The 21,723-nt window shown below is 39.3% G+C and overlaps 1 protein-coding gene across 2 annotated transcripts in view; it reads right to left on the bottom strand.

Annotated features, from left to right (window-relative positions):
• Nucleotides 1–5,100: 5,100 nt before the first annotated feature.
• STAG1 (stromal antigen 1) overlaps nucleotides 5,101–21,723 on the bottom strand; it is a 415,261-nt gene continuing 398,638 nt past the window's right edge. The window contains exons 29-34 of one of the 2 annotated variants that reach the window (XM_021678881.2): nucleotides 15,895–16,100; nucleotides 11,763–11,937; nucleotides 9,495–9,605; nucleotides 8,830–8,944; nucleotides 7,183–7,263; nucleotides 5,101–7,096 (exon numbers count right to left, since the gene is read on the bottom strand). In XM_021678881.2, coding sequence (XP_021534556.1) covers nucleotides 7,073–7,096; nucleotides 7,183–7,263; nucleotides 8,830–8,944; nucleotides 9,495–9,605; nucleotides 11,763–11,937; nucleotides 15,895–16,100 — 712 coding nt within the window. In that variant the 3' untranslated portion in view covers nucleotides 5,101–7,072. The remainder of the gene's footprint in view (nucleotides 7,097–7,182; nucleotides 7,264–8,829; nucleotides 8,945–9,494; nucleotides 9,606–11,762; nucleotides 11,938–15,894; nucleotides 16,101–21,723) is intronic. The other variant, XM_044920415.1, reaches the window with a different exon arrangement.

The following is a 21,723-nucleotide window of genomic DNA, read 5'->3' as shown; positions in this document are numbered from 1 at the left end:
AATCTTTTTTTATGGTAGAAATCTGAAAAATCAAGAAAACCGTACATAGAGTATTATCACTTAGAGCTGACCCTTACTTGACACCTCTTGTATTTTTTTCCTTTTTCCCCAGATTTTTTTTTTTCTCTGTAGGTGAAATAAGCAGCTTTTAGGGCAAAGTACTTAACTGCTTAGGCTTCAGTTTCCTTACTTTTAAATATTTAATAATGTGCCCTTAATTCCTCTAGGAATTGTTGAGGATTAAATGAGATGTTTGCAGTTGTGTCTGGCAGAATGGATGCTAGGTAAGCTGTAGTACTCTATATTAGGTGCTTTTTAGAAATGTGTTCTCACATTTTAAAAAACTTATTTTGGAAATTTTCAAACCTGTAGAAATGTTGCAAGAGTGGTATTTGTATACCTTTCACCTAGATTATCTAGTTAATTGTCTACATTTGGTACATCTCTTTTATAAATATATAATTATTATTTTTATTGACCCATTTGAGAGTAATTTGCAGAATCATGACACTTTATCCCCCTGCACCACCAAACATCAGTGTTTATTTCCCAGGAACCAAGGCTCATTGTCTTATAGTCTTTCATTACATTGACATTTGTTGGAAGAGTGGTTGCCCATTATTTTGTAGAATATCCCTCAATCTGGGTTTGTCTGATTGTTTCCAGATGTTCAGATCTAGGTAAGAGTTATACACAAGAATGTTCTTTCTCTGTATCACATTAGGAAGCACATTATGCTAGTTTTTTCCATTATTGATGAAATGGACTCATCACTTGGTTACAGTGGTGGCTGCGAAGGTTACCATTTTTTCTTTGTAATTAATAACTGATCTGGGGACATTCTTTAAGCCTGTCAACAAACTTTCATCCAGTACTTTTAGTAATCCATTGATGATTCTTGCCTCAATCAGCTATCCTGTGTTGATTCTAAAATGTTTGCATTTCTAACCCTATCATTGTCTGCATTTGTTAGTTGTTAGAAGAGCTTTCTTCTCTAAGTTTTTTCAGTATCTGTTTAGACTCATTCTTTTTTAAAAAACAGGTTTTCCTAAAATAACTTTTTCTTACTATGCTATCACCCTGTCAAATTTTCAGACACACATTAACTAGTTCGTTACATTTTTTTTCTCCCTGTCCATCCTTACTCCACCCCCAAAAGATGAGATTGGGAAGCATATATTATAGTTGAAATCTGTTTGGTATATAGTAGGTGTTTCATAAATGTTTTAGTGAATGAATGTATCAAAGAACAAACTCATGGATTCCTTTAAAATTTAACGTGTTACTCATTTTGACACTTAAAATTTCAACAGGAGCTTCTTTAAAGCTGGCTCTTTGACCCTTTTGATATGTCCCAATAATTTTTGGCACACTTCCTTATTTTTTGACACAGAATAATGTACCAGGCTCATCTTTATTTCCCTTGCCCAGCCCTGGATTCAGTGATTTCTCCCGAGTCCTGGTTTTAGTAGATGTCACTTAGAAGCTAAAATTGTCAGATGTTCACATTGATGCTGGGGTGTCATTGCTTCTAGGTATTTTCAGCAGACTAGGAAATATTTATACAAATTTGTGAATATAAAGTATATGAGGAACATGTATATATATTATGTACTTATTATATATATGTTTAAAATCATGAGTTCATACTGGAACTTTAAATCCCAATCCAACATACAGGTTCTTCTTTGCTTTCCCCTATTCTGTATTTACGTATTTATCTCACAGGGGTAAAACTGGGTCCCATTATCTTCAATATAATTTACTCACTTGCTCAATCTTACACTAAATACAGAAGTTTGAGAATTTCTAAAGTTCAAGACTCTCTTGTAGTTGTTTTGTCTTTAAACTGAAGGTACATGGTCAAGTTATTTGTATTTATGTTACCCATTTGAAAGAGAGTCCTTTTTTATGTTTGTGGACCATTTTAGTCCCTGCCCCCATCTTTGTTGACTTTATTTGGCTGAGGATGTAAAGCATTAACAATTATATTAGAAAGGGAGATTTTAAGTGGTTTCAGCATAAAGGTCAACTATGGAGTGCTGTTTCAGAGTGCCCCATGGGGTGTGCTTTTCTCTGTGGTGAGAGCCCTGGGTCTTCCCACCACTGATGACTTTCCCTTGTCCCAGATCCTTAGCTCCAAAGGAGCTTGAATGTTCTGTCATTTTCAAGCTCAACTTGAGCTAAATCAGTATGTGACTGTCTTATATACTTTTCCCATTTCTACCAGCTACCCCATCATTCCAGGTAGCCAGGCTTATGCCTCTGGACTTTTTCTTGAATGTCTCTCTTCCCTTTCCAGGTGATTGGGAATCTCCCATTCTAGTCAGGCTCTAAGTGGAGGTATCCCCACTGGTGTTTCTGTGTGTCCTACCCTCAAAGCCAGAAATCTTCTTCTGAGCTAATAGACTTATTCCAGGTCAATTTTGTTGCATTTATCTGCTCTAGCATTTCCCGTGCATAGTGCCCTGCTCTACAGTCTTTAGCCCACACAGAAGGTTCTGTGTCCCTCCCTTGCTTGCCAAGTGAGTTTAAGCCTACAGCCCCATCAGTTCCCCCTTGGAACACCCTCTTGTTGAATAGCTCCAGTTTGCTCATGCTCAAGGAAGGACCTGACTTGGTTCATCTTGACCTGCAAGCTTGAACTGATTTTGCTTATTGCAGGTGTTTTAAAGCATCTGACCATGCATTTTTTTTTTCTGTATACGTATTTTTGTCTTCATAAGTAGATGATGAGTTTCTAGTGGGTAGAGACTGTTTGGCCCGAGGTTCTTTATACTCCTGTTTGGTACCAGCAGAAAGATTATAAACCATGGGAAAGGAGTGACAGCTGACTCCTGGGCTTTTAGAGGCCTCTTAAGAAGTCATGCAGGTTGGTTAGCATGTGGCTCAACAGCTTAAAACTGCTTGGCTAGTCCCAATTTCTGGGGTCAGCTAACCTAGGATTTGGACTATTTGGAGGATGACTGCTATAGTCCATTTGAAAATAATACATATACAAGCTTGTGTGTTTTTCGTTTTTGAGGAAGGGGGTCCAAGATGTGTTGGAAATCTGGACACTGAGAAGGGCTAGTTTTGGGCCTGCTCTAAGAGGTAGAAGGAGCAGCCCACTAAAGCATTTGGGCAAGAGGCTTCTGGGAAGCTTTGGAATGGAGATGGGGAAAATCCCATCCAATAAACCAAGCCTGGTGGCTAAGGAAACACAAAGCTGCAAGACGTTGCAAGTAGACCAGCATCTATGGATGACAAAATGCCTTGAGAATGGTGGCAGAGTATTCTCCAGTGGCTAGTTTAGGAATGCCTTTCCCAACTGGTATTCTCTCCTTAAGGGGGAAAGAAAACCGTGGAGTCTTGTAGCCAGAGAATTTGGGTTTACTGAGCAGAGCAGTGGCAAGTGTCTGTCTTTAGATTGAGAGCAGGTAATATGGTGAGAATGGAGGTGAAGTTTAAGAGGTACTGCGAGTGACCTACTGGACCTGCTCCTGTTCCTCTTGCCTTAAGTAAACCAATTCTTCCTGAGCCACACAGCTAGAGTGGTGAACGGTGATTTGAACCCAGGCAGATTTGTCTGAACTATAAGCCTGTCTTCTAACCATTCAGAGCACTGCTTCTCAACTGATGAAATAGGTGGGATGAACTCCTACAGGTGGAGTGAGAAAGGTTGTAGTGAGTAGGGATTGTCTCAACCCAAAGAGCTACTGAATTTGGAAAGCTTTCCTACCTCACGCATGACGACCTGTCAGTCCTCTTTTTGAATTGCTAGAATAGCGGGGAGCACATTCACAATGCAGCCTTCCAGTTGCTTGTGTTCACGAAAAGTTCTTCCAGCTCCTCTTCTCACTATGTCTTGGTTTCCTCAGTGAGTTCTCTGCCTCTGGATGCACCGATGCTTTGGCTGCTGCTGGTGCTTTAGATATGGTCTGCCCAGTCAGAGAAGCCTGTGAAGGACACTCACCCATACACTGAGTTAACACTTTTAATGGAGTTGTTGAACCAGCCTAAACTTTACCTGTTTGACAGATATGAGTATTTTATGTCCTTCTGATTCTAAAGGATTTCTAGAGACTGTGGCTTTATTTTTTTTTAGGGAGGACCACTGGTCCTCATGCTGTTGCATGTCTGTGGGCATGGGATCTCCACCATTCCAAACAGGAGCTATGGCCACTTAATGGGCAAAGCCTCAGTTTGGGGCCTCTGTGGAGTCCAGCTGCACATCTGGGTAGATGTGGCAGCCTTAGTAGGGAGGTTCTGACCATGTACCTACTCTCCTGGATGGTGAGTAATGCCTCCTTTATGTGTCCTCGAGAGCACAAAGCTGTCCTTCAAAAGGTGATGTGTAATAAAGACCTTGAGTAAGGCACTTAGGAGGGCATGGATGGAACCTTACCTGAGTTTGGTTTGGTATCAAAAGCCTGAGGTGGGGACACTAAGCCTTTATTTTCCATGAAGACACTGTTCCTTGTTTGATGGTTTCTTTTCTGGAAGCAGGGCAAATACAGAGTCACAGTAAAGCTCTGGTCTAGTCTCATCAGCTTTTAATTCCAAAGATGAGCTGCCACAGAGACCTTCCTTATTACCTTCCTTCTTGGCTGCCTAGAGAATTCACCTGCTGATTTAGCCCTTGCATCCCTGTCTTTTCTGCACAGACATCTCAGGCCATGTAATGAACACAGCCCAGAGAACAAGGCCAGGACCATAAAGTGTAGTGCATGAGTTTTTAAGAGTGATATCTGGCACCAATATCAAGAGAAACTCTTACACAGCCCTGTAGAATCCAAGTGATCTTTAAAGATATGCCTAGGGGCTAGATCTCAGGCAGGGGAAGGATCTAGGCTACAAACCCTGAATGCCTCCTCCTTGAAAACTCAGCCTGCAAGAGACCTCCTCTTGAACCACAGTCTCTCCAGGGAAATTCAGGGAATGAAAGAAAATGAACTAGTCCTTAATTTTTTTCCTTAAACAAAAACAAAACATACAGTTAACAAATTACCTGAATGAGCAAACTGAGCAAACTCTCAAGTGCAGAAAATCATCTTTTTAAAAAACTTTACCTAGTAAGAAAGAATAGGATGACTACCACAAGCCTGATTTTGAATAGTTTATTAAAGGAAAGGTGAAGCATCAATTTCAAATTGTACAAAAGGAAAAAAACCTCATATTGCAAATGTACAATTTACAGAATTACTAGCAAAACCAATCAAGGAGACACTGAAAATACAAAAATTCGATTGACTTCAAACTGAACTGCAAACCCACTGGAGTAGATATTAAGCCTTTTTTTTTGTTGCATGGTAGTCTACAATTCTAAGCATCTGTTTTCCACATGAAACTGTCAAGCAAAGGATCACTCTGTGCATGTGCCAGGGCACCTCCCAGCTTCCTCCTTGGCCAGAACCATAGGCAGGGCTGGCAGTGGTAGATAGTCCAGTTATTCCTGCCCCTTCATGTCCAGTGAGGCCCACATTTCTGAAAGAAAGCGAGACCCCAGCCCCTCAAACTGGAGCCCAGGAATTGCTAAATTAGCAGATATAACATTTTTGGTGACCAGGTTTTTTCAGAACTGTACAAATATTGAGAAAAATCTGTTTTGTGTTTACTAAAAGAATGAATAATCCATTTGCTTTCCCAACAAAAAATAATCATTGGGTGCACAGATTAGTAAAAAAATGCTTTTCATTTTTGGTAAGAAGGGAAAGCCTCATGATTCTTTAAGAGCTACTTTAAAAACCAGCCCACAAACAGCTGTGGATGGATTGGTTTGGAATTGAGGCTTACTTTAAAAAAATCAGAAAGGTAGAAACTAAGTGGGCTTTTTAAAACAATAGCAGCAAGTCATAAAAGTCTAAGCAGAATGTAACTCTAAACCATTGAAGGCTGTCCTGAAGATTCATAATTTCTTTCCCCAAAATAATTAAAATGCACATTTAACACTGAAATGTAGCTGTATTTCAAGGTAAGCTTAGGAACTTCACCCTCTAAGCACAGACTTCTATGCAGCACATACTTCTATAATTGGTAAACTTAATTCACAAAATTAGCGCATAAGGTATTAAGTGCATGGGAAGTAGACACAGTTATGTTACACTTAAAATTACTTTTGAATGGCAAAGAAGTTCTTCATGATTATCTTTTTAAGAAAACGGAAGTCTATGTAACTTGAATTTGGCAGGGCATGAAATAAGTAGTAAAAACAGCAAACCGATAACTTGAGAACCATTTTTGTTTTTCTGAGAATACTTTATTTGCTGGTAGAAGTTGCTAAAAATGCACAGAACAAATACCAATAGAAAATGTACTGTATTTGAATCTCCCTATTCTATATAAAATGAATGGTGTACAGCATCTGTTGGAAAATGGCTGCATGGACATTTCTTATTTTATGCCCCCTTATAAATAAAAATAAACCTTTTTATTCAAGAGTATATAAAATCTGGGAATCCATATCCACAGAGGGTGTGTGGTTTTTGGCAGAGATGCACTGTCAGAATTTCATCTTAGCTTGTCAATATTCTGCTCCTCCGTATTTCTGTATTCCACAAGGTCAACCAAATCCAGTGAGCTCCAAAACACTCTTCGGCAATTAGGATGAGCTGCTTACTCACAGGTTTAATAAAAATGGTTAGCTTTTAAAACATAAAAAGGCAAAATGTTAAAACGGTTTTTAAATTGTACAACAGGAAAATAAAGTTAAAAATATTTTTTTTTTTTTTACTCAATGCTGAGTTTTCATAAAACAGGTGTATAACAGTGTTTATCTTGACAGCTGTTTTAAAAATTTAAAATTTTTTCCTCCCTCCAGAAAAACACACACATCTGTATTGGGATAAGTCCAATATTAGGACACAAATGATTTTTCAGGTCAGTCTTTCTGAGGTGACATTCACCAACATTCCCTTGGGTAATTTACATGCTCCTCTTCTGTCACTGCAAAAAGGGATTGACCTCAATCATTTGATTAAAAAACAAATCAGATCACATCAAAAGTGTTTTTTTCCCCCATACAAGCTATCACAGTATATAGGCCTCTAGCTCTAAATAATAGAGTTCCATATTTGTAAATTTTCTTCAGACTTCAGAACATAGGCATTCCAAATCCCTAGAAAAATGAGAGACACAATTAACTTCATGCATAAACAAGATCCAGAAACCGTAAGTAAAAAGCAGTAATAATTTAACATTTACTGAATCGTCTTCTATGATAGCTGCGGAATCAAAGAAATCTGGCCTCAGCTCAGCTCTCTCTCGCCGATTTCTTGATGGGGGCTGGAAAGAGAAGCCAAAATGTTTTCCTGAGATACATTAAGATGGTAAGCAGCTAATATTCTGATGGCATCACAAAACAGAGCTGTTGATCAAATTTTGAAAGGAAAAGAATGTGGCTTTTACATGGAGCATACATTTTTTTTTTAAAAAAGGATTTCAAATTACAATGAATAAACTGAATATGGAAATGCATGTAAATAATTTTGGGGCCTACAAACATAGAACATGCCTTTGAATCATAGAATGATTATAAAATTCATCCCTAAATTCCCCAAAGCCTGTAGATGGAAAGCTACTGAAGGGAGGGGAGAGACTGCAGTGACATGATCTCCTTTACATTTCTTAGAAGAGTTTTTCATTATGGAAAATTTAAAACCTACACAGCGGAATGTTATGGGCTAAATTACATCCCCCCCAAATTCATATATTGAAGACCTAAACCCCAGGACCTACAAAGAGGTAATAATTGAGGTAAAGTGAGGTCATGTGAGTGGATTCTATTTTGATTCATATCCTTATAAAAAGAGGAGACACACAGGAAAGATCATATGAAGACAAAGGGAGAAGATGACCATCTACAAGTCAAGGAGAAAAGCCTCAGAATGAAATCAATCTCCCTGACAACATGATCTCAGACTTCTAGCCTCCAGAAATGTGAGAAAGTTTCTATTGTTTAAGCCACCAGTCACTGGTACTTGTATAGCAGCCCTAGCAAATACATAGTTTGCTGAACTCCCATGTATCCATCACCTAGCTTCATCAACTGTTAAACCTTCAGCCAATCTTGTTTCATTTAGTCATCTCACTTTTTTTTTCTATGTCATTATACCTATAACTGTTTCAAAATGTATCTCTGATGGAAATTTTAAAAAACCACCACCATGCATTACTATTCCTGACAAAGTCAATAATTTCTTTTTTTTTTTTTTTAAAGATTTTATTTATTTGACAGAGAGAGACAGCGAGAGAGGGAACACAAGTAGGGGGAGTGGGAGAGGGAGAAGCAGGCTTCCTGCTGAGCAGGGAGCCCGATGCGGGGCTTGATCCCAGGACCCTGGGATCATGACCTGAGCCGAAGGCAGCCGCTTAACCGACTGAGCCACCCAGGGGCCCCGAAAGTCAATAATTTCTTAGTATCACCTATACCTAGTCTATATTCAGGTTTCCTTACTTCAGAGATTTTTTTTTCACACTGAACAAATATGGTCCATATTCTATGTTTGGTTGCTGTGCGGAACACACTGTATGTATCATCAGATTCCAAGTTAGTTTAAGAGACCAAATGCACACTATACTGAGACAGATCTAGTGTGAGCCCCTTCTCAAGAAGTTAATAAGGAACCAGTTCCTGTTACTGGCAGAATTTAAAATCTGACTGCTTGGAAAACAGGCTTGAAAAACACAAGCTCATCCAAATGTGCTAAGCCTTACACTGGTCCTACCTGCTGCTATGTTTACAACCTCCACACCTCTCTCTCCTTCCCATGGGGTTCTGAAAACGAGCATCATCTTACACCAACATTTTCACTTACTTTAACAAAAGAAAATGTACTGCAATTTCCTTACCAGATCAATAACCATGGTGTCTTCAAATTCTTCATTCATATCTTCTAACTGGCTCCGGGATGACATCATCACATCTTCAAAGATGGGCTCAGCATCTTCCTCCATTAGGCCCCGACTGATAAGGAAAAAGCATGATCAGATAGCTGCTCAGACTCATTGAATTTGGGAGTCCTGGCTCTTTCTTACAGTAGGTCTTCTAACCAATGAAAGCACATGTTCCAGTCACAACCCATAGGCTGCACAAATTATGATCCTGAACTAAGATAATTAAGGGTCATTTGTTTCATTCAAGATTTCATCTCATCAAAAGGAAGCGTAATTGAAATGCAATAACAACAGTAGACATTAACATTTATTTAGCTATGTATCAATTCCCACAAAACTCTGTGTGATTGGTACTATTATCCCAAATTTACAAATGAAGAACCTGAGGGCATTGAGGTTTAGAGCTTGCCCAAGGCCATATAGCTGGCAAGTAGCAGCACTAGGATTTAAATGGTGAAAGCAAAAGTCCACACCCTCTATTTCTATCCTACATTGCACAGCATATCCTGAATTATGATCTTAACTCCTGAGACCAAATGTCAGAGGAGGGCCATCATTCCACAAAATGAACAGCATCACATAGTCATTATGTTCTTGTGCTACTTGATGTTAACACTTACACGGCATGCCTTACTCCAGTTCTCACTTTCATGTAGTTCATTCCTGTTCTGTCCTTCCGATTTAAATCTTCTAATTTTGGTTGGCCTAACCAAGAGATCTGCATCTGAGGACTAAGAGAATACATTATTCACTTTGTGGCAAAAGATGAATTTAGCTAATCAGTCCCATGCCAAGAAGGCCATAGTTGGCTGGCCTTATCCCCATGTATGGGAATTAGCTGGATTTATTATAGAGTTAAGGGTGAGACAGATCATTATCAAAGGATCTACCTTTGCAGAAATGGCAGTAAGTTGCCCAAAGAGATGCCTAAGTCTCCAGGGATTCTGGCTGTGGTTGGTTGGTAGGTGTAAAGGAAACCAAAGTTATGTCACCCCAAAATACTGCCGCTGAGATAAAGGTTATTTTGAGCTGAAGGCAATTAAGAAGCAGGGAACAAAGAAAAAGCTCCTCCTTTTCTGCCTATAGGCAGAAAACAAATTCTCATTTTATGGGAGACAGACTCTTAACCTAGAGATGGCACCAGAGGAAACTATAAACACACCTTGTTAAACTAAACCTTATCTTACTAATTAAGGAAGATACGGACTACATAGTCTTAGTTGGACTACTCCTAGTCCAAATTCCTTTGTCTTGTCAATTCTTCACAAATTTATTCTTTGTCTAAAAGGTATAAAAGCTCCCTGCTTTGGTAACTTCTTCAGGTCTTCATTCTATGGTAAAAGCTCCCATGTACATGTAAAGAATTCAGTAAAATGTGTATGCTTTTCTCCTCTTGGATCTGTCCATTTAAATTTTCAGACCCAGTCAGGGATCCTAAGAGGGCTGGGTAAAACCTTTCCCTCCCCTACAGGTGCTTAATTTATCAGGTTTGTTCCCCGAATCTTTGTCAAACAAGAGTGCTTCTGAGACCTCTGTATCCAGCTGCTGCCCTGCTCACAAGTGTTCCTACTTGGACAGCCAGTCCCCTAAGGGGCAGAAATGATGCTGGTCTTGTGGCTCAGAGCTCTCCAGAGTTGAACAAGGAAAGGTATTAACACATTTTCTTCTCAGTCCTAATGAAGAGATTTGGAGTCAGGTGCATGCTGGGCTAAATTTTCCCCTCCCCTGTACACTTACTGGCACATGACACTTGCATAAACATGCCTCTTGGGGATTTTACAGGACGTAAACCTTAATGGTTTTTTAGTAGGCAACATCTGTCACATGAAGTTCTCTCTAAGCAGCTATCTTTATATCATGTGGGGCTACCACCTTGATTAAACTGATAAACCTATAGCAGGGAAAAGCAGACCACAGAGGGGAGGAACTAACAAGTGGTAAAGTCAGGGAAGTAAGGCAGGCTGCTCAAATAAGGAAGAATTCACCCTCTAGGAAGCGGGATGGGAATGCTGGTCATAAGGCAAACTACCCTCTACGAATGCTGTTTTGTAGTGGCTGACAATGATTATCCTTTTAGCTTTGAAGAAAGGCAGATCCTCTGGGCAAAGATGCTTTATGAAAACTCAGGATTTGAATAATTCTAACACTGCCTCTTTCCATTTTCAACCTGCTAAATCTGTTGAGTTCAACTGAGAACTCTCTCTCACCCTCAGAGTAATTCACAGCATTACCCCAATATGAATAGAAACACAAGGAGATAGGACAACTTCATAGCTGAATGGAAAATAACAAAGAAAAAGTTTTTTTATAGCAAAAGTCATACCAACATCATGCCTTTTCCAAAATTTTTGGGGCCATGATACTAGAAAACATATTAATTACTAGTGTGGGAAAAGGTAACACTTTGATTCTCTCTTAGGGAAAGGGCAACTGTTCTGAAAATTTATCAAGTATCTTGACAAATATCTTAATCCATAACAGTTTAAGTTTAAAATATAAACTTGACAAGACAAAGTACTATTAATTAAATGGATGATAAAAGGAGTAGTCTATTTGGTGTTCAGACTAGTAACAACCTTAGCAGAGACTCTTATAATAACCTGCGTGTCTTTTTCACAAGTCCCCGAGAAGTAACAGACCTGCCCAATGAATCCAACTGAGCTCAGCACTTAGTGAGGCACCATGCTTTAAAGGTCTCTGGACTTCGATTAACTGATATCTATAAGTGTTGGCAGACCTTATTATATATTTTCTAATACAAATTATCTCTGCTTGTGGTTTTTTTCTCATGAACTAACCAATAATATGTTTTAACAAAGTTTTTCTTGGATAGCTTTTCTTTAACAATTAAAGATTTTCTACCAAGAAAATGAAATTTTACTACTTACTTGTGTAAAAAGTCAGGTTCAGAACCATGTTCAGACTCAGGTTCCTGAATCTGCTCTCCCATGGGCCGGCTATTTTCCCGCAGTACAGTGGAAGTGAGCTGTGGTGCTGGAAGGGGGCCAGGAGTCTGAATCATGGTATCAGTTCTATTTAGCCACGTATTATCCAGACTTTCATCTGTAAAATTCCAGTTAGAGTCACAAAATGTCATGAGTGGAGGAAACTCTGGTAGAAGTTACAGCATAGACTTGCAGAGCATGGCTCCTGGGTTAGACTGCCTAGCTTGAATCCTACTTACACCACTCACTTGTGTGACTTTCTGTAAGTTATTAAACTTCCAAAACTCAGGTTTCTCATATACAAAATAAGGATATCAATACCCAACCTCAAAGAGTTTTAAGGATTAAATGATGTAATGGATGTAACCATCAAATATCAGCTATCCTTACCTTATCCTCTCTTCCAAGTCCCTCCTTCTCTAAGGATTAATTCACTGCAGAAGAGGAAGAATTAGGCCAGCCAGATACCCCCTCTAACGTTCCTTTGCTCAAGCAATAAAGGGCCTATTTGCTGGGCCTTACAGGGGCCCCAGGCACAAGCACTTAAAGCCTGGCAGGCCTTTACGGAAAATCAGCAAATCCCACTGCACAGCTGGGACACTGGTCACCAGAGAAATAACTTTTTGCCAGGCTGTATGTGCGGGCATGGGTTAAGAGGCTCACTGTTTTCATGCTTCTAAGTTCTACCTCTTTAGGGAAGCCCTCCTTAATCACCCTACCCAGCCCCCACTTCCCATTCTCTTTTAACTTCTAGAGGAAACAGAATCATTCCTACTTACTTAGGATTTAATTATACAGTGGCCTGCACTGGCAGGTGATTTGTCAACTGTATATGTTATCTCTGTAATTAGAATTAAATTTCTTCAAGGGACCAGGAGCTGTTTCTTCCTTCTTCTGGTCATTTACAAAGATGTGAGCAGATAAAGCATTATTTATGTATCTAAACTACTGGCTGGTATAATGTTACATAAAGTTTCTACTATAAACATTCTAAGCTATTTTCTTAATATGGGAAGATTTAAAAGTATTACTGCTATGCTTTTCCTTCTGAAGAATTTAAATGAAAAAAAATTTAAATCACAAAGTACACAGTATGAATCCCATTGTTTTTCTTCCTCCATTAAGTCTCAGATTTGTGCAGCATGTTAGGTTCCTCACTTGCTATCAAACATTCCATCTCTCAGTGTTTCAAAAATTATCAGACACGTGTATGTTCTAGATCAGCTTTTTAGTTCCTGGAAAATATTTAGCTATTGCCTTGTTAAGGTCATTCCACTGATTCGAAGCTCACTATTCAACAATCTCTTCACTTAATCAGCAAAAAGAGGTTTTATCTTCTTTTATTCATACCACTTTTCATTCAACATTTAATTCCTAACTTTTATTTTTTGCTGCACTTATAAGAATGGTTATCATTTAGGTTCTTAACTTGGTAAATCCATCTTTCAGCTCTACTACATGTCATCTTTCCCAGAAAATCTTTCCTGATTAAGAGTTTGATCACTCCCCTTTATGTTCCCAGAAAACCTTTTTCACCCATCAGAGCACTGCCCATGTGGAACTGAAATCGCCTGCTTCTCTTGCTTCTCTGTCTTTCCATCTGTACTATGAGCATTTTTATTAATACCTAATCTCCAGCATTTCACACAGTTCTTAGAAACGTGCATGGTAAAGACTTAATGAATAACTTCAGGAAGAACTCACTCTTCTTGAAGAGATTCTCCTAACCCCTAAGGGTTCCTCAATAAAAACACTTCTTGCAAAGCTTTCTCATCTTTATTCCAAACAGATGAAACTGCTGCCTAAGGATTCTGGGCACACGACCTATCTTAGTCTCTGGTAAATTTCAAACTGACACAACAGCAAGTTTTCTTTTTTGCAATTTAACAACAAATTATCTGGTTTATATATGCTTTTCTTCGTCCTGAAGATAATACTTGACTGCCCCATTAGTGAGGGAATTATATATGGTTATTTCAATTCTCGAAGCTTTAGTTTCTTCTGTGTGAAATACAGATAATAATGTTTACTCAAGAGTTCATTTATAAAACATTTATACAGCATTCACTTTGTGCCACGTACTGACCTAAATGCTTTACAAATGTTAGTCAAGTAAATGATTAAATGCTAATAATGCATATAAAGCACATTCCTGGTACACAGCAAGAATTTAATGAATGTTGGCTAATATGAATATTACATGTAAGAAAAGCTGTGAGTAAAAATATCTGTATATCTAGATCTATATCCAGACAGACAGACTGGATAGATGGATGGATAGATGGATGTGGCAGGGGCATCCTGATAGAGGCTGCTCTAGAAGGCATTTTAAAAAGGAAGTGACTGGAGTCTTTATTTAGAGAAAAGTTTAGGATCCTACACTACAAAGACAGGACTTAGTATTTTCATTTTCTGGACCAAAAAGACTTTAAGTCCCAAAAATAAAAACTGAAAGAAAATCTTTAACATTAATTCTGTAAATATTTTCATATCTTTTATTCTCTCTCTTTTTTTTTTTTTTTTTTAAGATTTTATTTATTTATTTGACAGAGAGACACAGCGAGAGAGGGAACACAAGTAGGGGGAGTGGGAGAGGGAGAAGCAGGCTTCCCGCGGAGCAGGGAGCCCGATGCGGGGCTCGATCCCAGGACCCTGGGATCATGACCTGAGCCGAAGGCAGACGCTTAACCGACTGAGCCACCCAGGCGCCCCTCTTTTATTCTCTTTGAAATACTGACATTCTGACAATAGCAGCTAACATTTACTGCATGTGCCTATGTGCTAAGCACTGTGCTAAGTAACCTCTGTGTATACTAAGTATTTTATTTGGAGTATCTCATTTAATATTTACAATAGCTGACAGACAGGATAGTTACTCTGATCATCCTTTGTGTGATCAATGATTGAGGCTGAGAGGTTAAATAACATGCTCAAAAGTCATACAGTTTAAAACTAGAAAGCCAGGTGTGAATTCTAGAACTCTAGTTTTAGAGTGTGTGCTCGTCACCAATAGTCAATACTGCCTCCCCAATGATGAAAGAAACATTTAAATTCTAATTAATTCTGCTACAGGTTGTAGCAAAATCTTTCATGAGTCACTAGTTTTTAGGCAGCAGAGGTGAGATGCTGAAAGGTAAATAGAAGGTTGTAAAAGGGAGCAGAGGAGGATTCAGATCATTGCCTTCCTCTCTCTTGGTTTGGAGAATATTTATTAGGAAAACCATGGAGATGGGGGAAGGTTATTTGAGGAAATAAGCATTTGTACTTTGAGCTGTCTTAGTTTAAGAGTAATGCTCTAATAAAGAAATTTTTAGTCTTTTTGGATACATGAATTAACTACCAATGATCACATATTCATGACAATTTTTTTTTTTTTAAGATTTATTCATTTGAGAGAGCGAGAATGAGAGAAAGAGAGAGAGTACATGAGAGGGGGGAAGGTTAGAGGGAGAAGCAGGCTCCTCGCTGAGCAGGGAGCCCGATGCGGGGCTCTATCCAGGGACTGCAGGATCATGACCTGAGCCGAAGGCAGTCGCTTAACCAACTGAGCCACCCAGGCGCCCTATTCATGACAATTCAACTCCCTGGCTCCTACAGTCCATGAGGGTTATAATACCAGAGTTGGCTATCATTATTTTAAAGCACAAAAATAAATTACTCATCCATGGGGTAGAAATGGAAATTGTTTTGGTATATTCAATTTGCTGCAGAGGTCTACCTTCAACTTATTAGAATCTCTTCTACATTAGGATGAATTTTGGTAACTACCTTATTTTAAATTTTAATGTATTAGAGGGTCTATGATATGGGGATCAATTTTATAAACCTTTGTAACTGTTTCCACTTTTCTCTGCACCATCTTCCTCTGTGTTTCATGCTCTTCCAACTTCTTTTTCCTTGACCCTTTTCTCTTCCACTTTGTCTATTCCAACCTTTTTGCCTTAACCTCTCAGTATGTGTCAAATCTACAAGGAAATAACATGCTTAACAGTATTTCCTTGCTTCAACAGATTTGCCACTTTACCTCTGCAACAGTAAGCAAACTACTTGTCTCACAGCGTAAAGGCAGACTTACCTTCTACTCGTTTTTTGTGAAGTGGGGGTCGTCCTTTCTTATTTCTTACTGAGGATGTTTTACTGCTGCTACTTCCACTGTTCACAGACATTCTATCATCTTCACCTCCAGTGACTAACGAATTTCTATAGGAAATGAGTGGAAGCCATACATCTTCTCTCCTTTCCATCATTTGCTCCGTAAGGAATTTTTCTAGGTATGAATGACTAGAAACACAATAGAAGAAACAGTGATTTTCATGGAAGCACCTCATGTATTACTTATTTAATTCTTTCATAAAGTGAGGCTCTCTCTCTGAAAGTTCTGAAGAATCCCCTAGGACACACATTATACTTTTAACAGTGGTTACCTTTGGAAAAAGAGGGAGGAGAATGTAAGGTTTTCCTTCATATATTTCTGGAATGCTTTTACTGTTCTGATTTTAGTATATGTGCTGTTGAAGCGAGCACTGGAATGCTTTTAAATAGGTGAATGTATTACTAAGGTTGTGTGTGTGGTCCTTCCTATATCAATGTTAAAAAAAAAAAAATCAGAAGTTTAGCTCAAAAGCTTATTGAACTTTCTTTTAAAGTGTTCAACCAGGGTAGGATTTCTGTAATGGTGGAGGGAGGAGCTTGGCATAACAACTTTTTAACTGGTGAAATTAATAAAAGATAATCATTTAAAGTCTTCAGAAATGTCCTAAGGGCATACAGCAAATGGAGAAACATTTATTCAAGAAAATCTACCAAATCTCAGGGAGTTTGTAGCATTTGAACCACAACCTGTTCCCTTCCCCTGTCCCCTCTCCCTCACCACTGCTACTCCAGGAGCTCTATTCTGGGCAGACATGGGTAAGAAGATGGGCGTTCCCTCTTTCTCTAGCTCCTCATCTACAGCTACCTTGGAAGAAGCAGGCCATTGGTAGGTTGCAGAAGCTCTGTTCTGGACAGTAGCTGGGAGGAGGAAGGCTCCCTTCTTTTCCATCCCCTACTTGTCAGGTAGTAACTCTCTCCCAGGCACAGCAGGCTAAGACCACCTGAAGGGACAAGCTAAAAACTAGGGGTTACCCCTGGCCCCCTGCTCACAGAAAAGGGGTGTTATTCTGGGAGAACAGGGATGCTGTCCCACCCCCAGCTCCTGTTCAGTGGCATAAAAGTTATGCCCAGCAACCAAAGAAAGAGTAGAGCAGCCAGAAATTTAATAGAGAACCAGGGAAAGACAGCCAAGAAGAGCCCTCCTGGGATCATAGATGATCCTAAAGTCGGCAAGGCTCTGCACATATGCTTAAGCTGCACCCAATCGTGGGCAAAAAGAACGGGATGAGGGTATTTTGTTATCATTCACCATGCCCCACATCGATCTATCAACACAGGGAAGAAGGCTCACTGGCACAAGGGCTTAAGCACAACCTCTAACCAAACACTGGTTAAAAAATAAGCTGCTCTGACCCACGAACGACTCCTAGAAAGCGTAAAAATCACAGTAGACTGGTTTCCAGTTCTGCATGTAAGGAGTTTGGAAGTTGTTACTGCATCCTGACAAGTAAAGAGCTCAACAGACTAAAAAATCAACAACTTCCTGGCGCCATAGAGAGGAAAATCGCTGTCCCCAAGATTGGGAGACAGAGGAGGTAACAGCTTATTGGAGCAGACTCAGAAACAAAAACCACCTTGAGAACCATTGCTGGGGTAGGAAAACCTGAGCCATAATTCACAAACTGTTGGAGATTCACTGTGACAAGTCTGAGAGTTCAAAACTCAGAGCGACCCAGTTATAGGCGGACCTCCGCATAATACTGTGAAGATTTACCTCCAGAAGCTCAACTGGGTTTCCACAGTAAAATATTAGAGCAAACTCCCCTGTGCTTTTGGCAGGGGGAGAAGAAAAGGAACCACTCTGAAATCTGCCAGAGTATGTTATTCTTTTTTTTTTTTTTTTTTTAAAGATTTTATTTATTTATTTGACAGAGACAGAGATAGCGAGAGCAGGAACACAAGCAGCGGGAGTGGGAGAGGGAGAGCAGGCTTCCCGCCAAGGAGGGAACCCGATGTGGGACTCGATCCCAGGACCCTGGGATCATGACCTGAGCCGAAGGCAGACGCTTAACGACTGAGCCACCCAGGCGCCCGAGTATGTTATTCTTAACAAAGCCTCTCCTCAGGAGAAACTGGTTAGGCAGAGCACAACTTGCTGGGTTATTATCAGAACCTAACCGATCTAGGGGAAGAGAAATACCCAACTCCAGCCAACTCTACCCATTTTGTCCCAACCATGGGTAAAGGAAAAAACTGAGAAACACTTGTGAAGTTTATAGTCCAGAGGCATAGGCTCACTAAAAGACTGAGACCTATAATCATAGGACTAAAGAATGCTTCCCCTCCTCCCATACCTCATTACCATATTAGTAAAGGTAATTTACAGCAGTTCCTTTTACCTAGTACATCATGTTTGGCTATCAAGAAAAAAAAATTATGAGGCATACCAAAAGGCAAAAACACAGTGTGAAGGACAGAGCAAACATCAGAATCAGGCATGACAGAAATATCAGAATTATCAGACTGGCAATTTAAAACAACTATGATCAGGATGCCTAGGTGGCTCAGTCAGTTAAACATCTGCCTTCAGCTGAGGGTCTTATGCCTTCATGATCCTAGGGTCCTGGGATGGAGTCCCACATCAGGCTCCTTGCTCGGCAGGGAGCCTGCTTCTCCCACTGCCTGCTGTTCCCCTTGCTTGTGCACGTGCTCTCTCTCTGACAAATAAAATTTCAAAAAAATAAATAAAACTATGGTCAATATGCTAAGGGCTCTAATGTAAAAAGTAGACCACATGCAAGAACAGATAAGCAATGAAAGCAGACAGATGGAAATCCTAAGAACCAAAAAGAAATGCTAGAGATGAAAACTGTAAAAGAAACAAAGTAGACTGGACACAGCTGAGGAAAAAACCTCTGCTCTAGGGGACACAGCAAGAGAATCCTCAAAAACTTAAAAGCAAAGATAATGTAGATGGAGGAAAAACAGAACATCTGACTATAACACAACTACAATAGGTAATAATGGGAATATGAGAAGGAGAAGCAACACAATAATAACAATAATTTAAAATAGAAATGACAGAGAATTTTCCCAAATTAACATCAGATACCAAACCACAGATCCAGGAAACTCAGAGAACACCAGCAGGATAAAATGACAAAAGAACTACATTTAAGCATATCATTTTCAAACTAAAGAAGAAGCCAGAGGGAAAAAAAATACTTTATCTCCAGAGAAATAATGATAAGAATAATGTCTAACTTCTCCTCAGAAACCATGCAAGCTAGAAGAGAGTGGAGTAAAGTGTTAAGAGAAAAACCCCACCAGACTAGAATTCTATGCCCTGCAAAACTATCCTTCAAAAGTGAAGGAAAATACTTTCTCAGACTAAAAACTGAGAGAATTTTTGCAAATAGACCTGGTTTGCAAGAAATGTTAAAAGAAGTGCTTTAGAGGGGTGCCTGGGTGGTTCAGTTCAGTTAAGCATCTGACTCTTGGTTTCGGCTCAGGTCATGATCTCGGGGTCAGGAGATTGGGCCCTGTGTTGGGCTCTATGCTCTGCATGGAGTCTGCTTGAGATGCTCTCCCTCTCCCTACCCCTCTGCCCCTTCCTCCCACCTGCACTCTTTCTCTCTCAAATAAATAAATAAATAAAATCTTTTTAAAAAGTGCTTTAGAGAGAAGGAAAATAATATAGGTTAGAGACATGAATCTACATAAAGTAAGGAAGAGCACTGAAGAAGGAATAAGTGAAGGTAAAATAAAAACTTTAATTTTTCTTAACTGATCTAACAAGTTTTTGTTCAAAATAATACCAACAATGTATTTGATTATGTATGCTTATGTATATATCACATATATGCATATGTTTTGATTATATATCCTTATATGTAAGTAAAAGAATGACAGCAATGATACCAGAGATAGGAAGGATGAACTGTGATTATTTTGTTATTATAAGGTACTCATACTACCCATGAAGTGATACAGTATTATTTAAACGTGGACTTGGATTTGCTGTAAATATATATTGCAAACTCTAAGGCAACCACTTAAAAAAAAAAGTATCAATATGTTAAGAAAAGAAAGCAAATGGGATCATAAAATGCTCAATTAAAATTTTTTACAAAAGGCAGAAAAAAGAGTGGAAGACAAAATAAAAGCAAAGAACAAGGGCAACAAATAGAAACAGTAAGGAATATGGTAGGTATTAATCCAACTACATCAATAATCAATTTGAATGTCAATGGTACCAAGTAAAAGGTTGTCAAAGTGGATCAAAAAACAAGACCCAATACACATTTAATGCAATCCTTATCAAAATACCATCAACTTTTTTCAAAGAAATGGAACAAATAATCCTAAAATTTGTATGGAACCAGAAAAGACCCCGAACAGCCAGAGGAATGTTGAAAAAGAAAAGCAAAGCTGGCGGCATCACAATTCCGGACTTCCAGCTCTATTACAAAGCTGTCATCATCAAGACAGTATGGTATTGGCACAAAAACAGACACATAGATCAGTGGAACAGAATAGAGAGCCCAGAAATGGACCCTCAACTCTATGGTCAACTCATCTTCAACAAAGCAGGAAAGAATGTCCAATGGAAAAAAGACAGTTTCTTCAACAAATGGTGTTGGGAAAACTGGACAGCCACATGCAGAAGAATGAAACTGGACCATTTCCTTACACCACACACAAAAATAGACTCAAAATGGATGAAAGACCTAAATGTGAGATAGGAGTCCATCAAAATCCTGGAGAAGAGCACAGGCAGCAACCTCTTCAACCTCAGCCACAGCAAATTCTTCCTAGAAACATCGCCAAAGGCAAGGGAAGCAAGGGCAAAAATGAACTATTGGGACTTCATCAAGATAAAAAGTTTTTGCACAGCAAAGGAAACAGTCAACAAAACCAAAAGACAACTGACACAATTGGAGAAGATATTTGCAAATGACATATCAGATAAAGGGCCAGTATCCGAAATCTGTACTCAACACCCAAAGAACAAATAATCCAATCAAGAAATGGGCAGAAGACATGAAAAGACATTTTTCCAAAGAAGACATCCAAATGGCCAACAGACACATGAAAAAGTGCTCGACATCGCTCGGCATCAGGGAAATCCAAATCAAAACCTCAATGAGATACCACCTCACACCAGTCAGAATGGCTAAAATTAACAAGGCAGGAAATGACAGATGTTGGCGAGGATGTGGAGAAAGGGGAACCCTCCTACACTGTTGGTGGGAATGTAAGCTGGTGCAGCCACTCTGGAAAACAGCATGGAGGTTCCTCAAAAAGTTGACAATAGAGCTGCCCTACGACCCAGCAATTGCACTACTGGGTATTTACCCCAAAGATACAAATGTAGTGATCCGAAGGGGTACGTGCACCCCAATGTTTATAGCAGCAATGTCCACAATAGCCAAACGGTGGAAAGAGCCAAGATGTCCATCGACAGATGAATGGATAAAGAAGATGTGGTATATATATATACAATGGAATATTATGCAGCCATCAAAAAACCCGATTTGCAACGACGTGAATGGAACTAGAGGGTATTATGCTAAGCGAAATAAGTCAGAGAAAGACATGTATCATATGGTCTCACTGATATGAGGAATTCTTAATCTCAGGAAACAGGGTTGCTGGAGTGGTGGGGGGTGGAAGGGATGGGGTGGCTGGGTGATAGACAATGGGGAGGGTATGTGCTATGGTGAGCGCTGTGAATTGTGTTAAGACTGATGAATCACAGACCTGTACCTCTAAAACAAATAGTACATTATATGTTAAAAAAAAAAAAAAA

Source organism: Neomonachus schauinslandi, chromosome 1, assembly GCF_002201575.2.
Source record: "Neomonachus schauinslandi chromosome 1, ASM220157v2, whole genome shotgun sequence".
Classification (NCBI taxonomy): Eukaryota; Metazoa; Chordata; class Mammalia; order Carnivora; family Phocidae; genus Neomonachus; species Neomonachus schauinslandi.
This window is presented reverse-complemented; position numbering and strand designations above follow the sequence as displayed.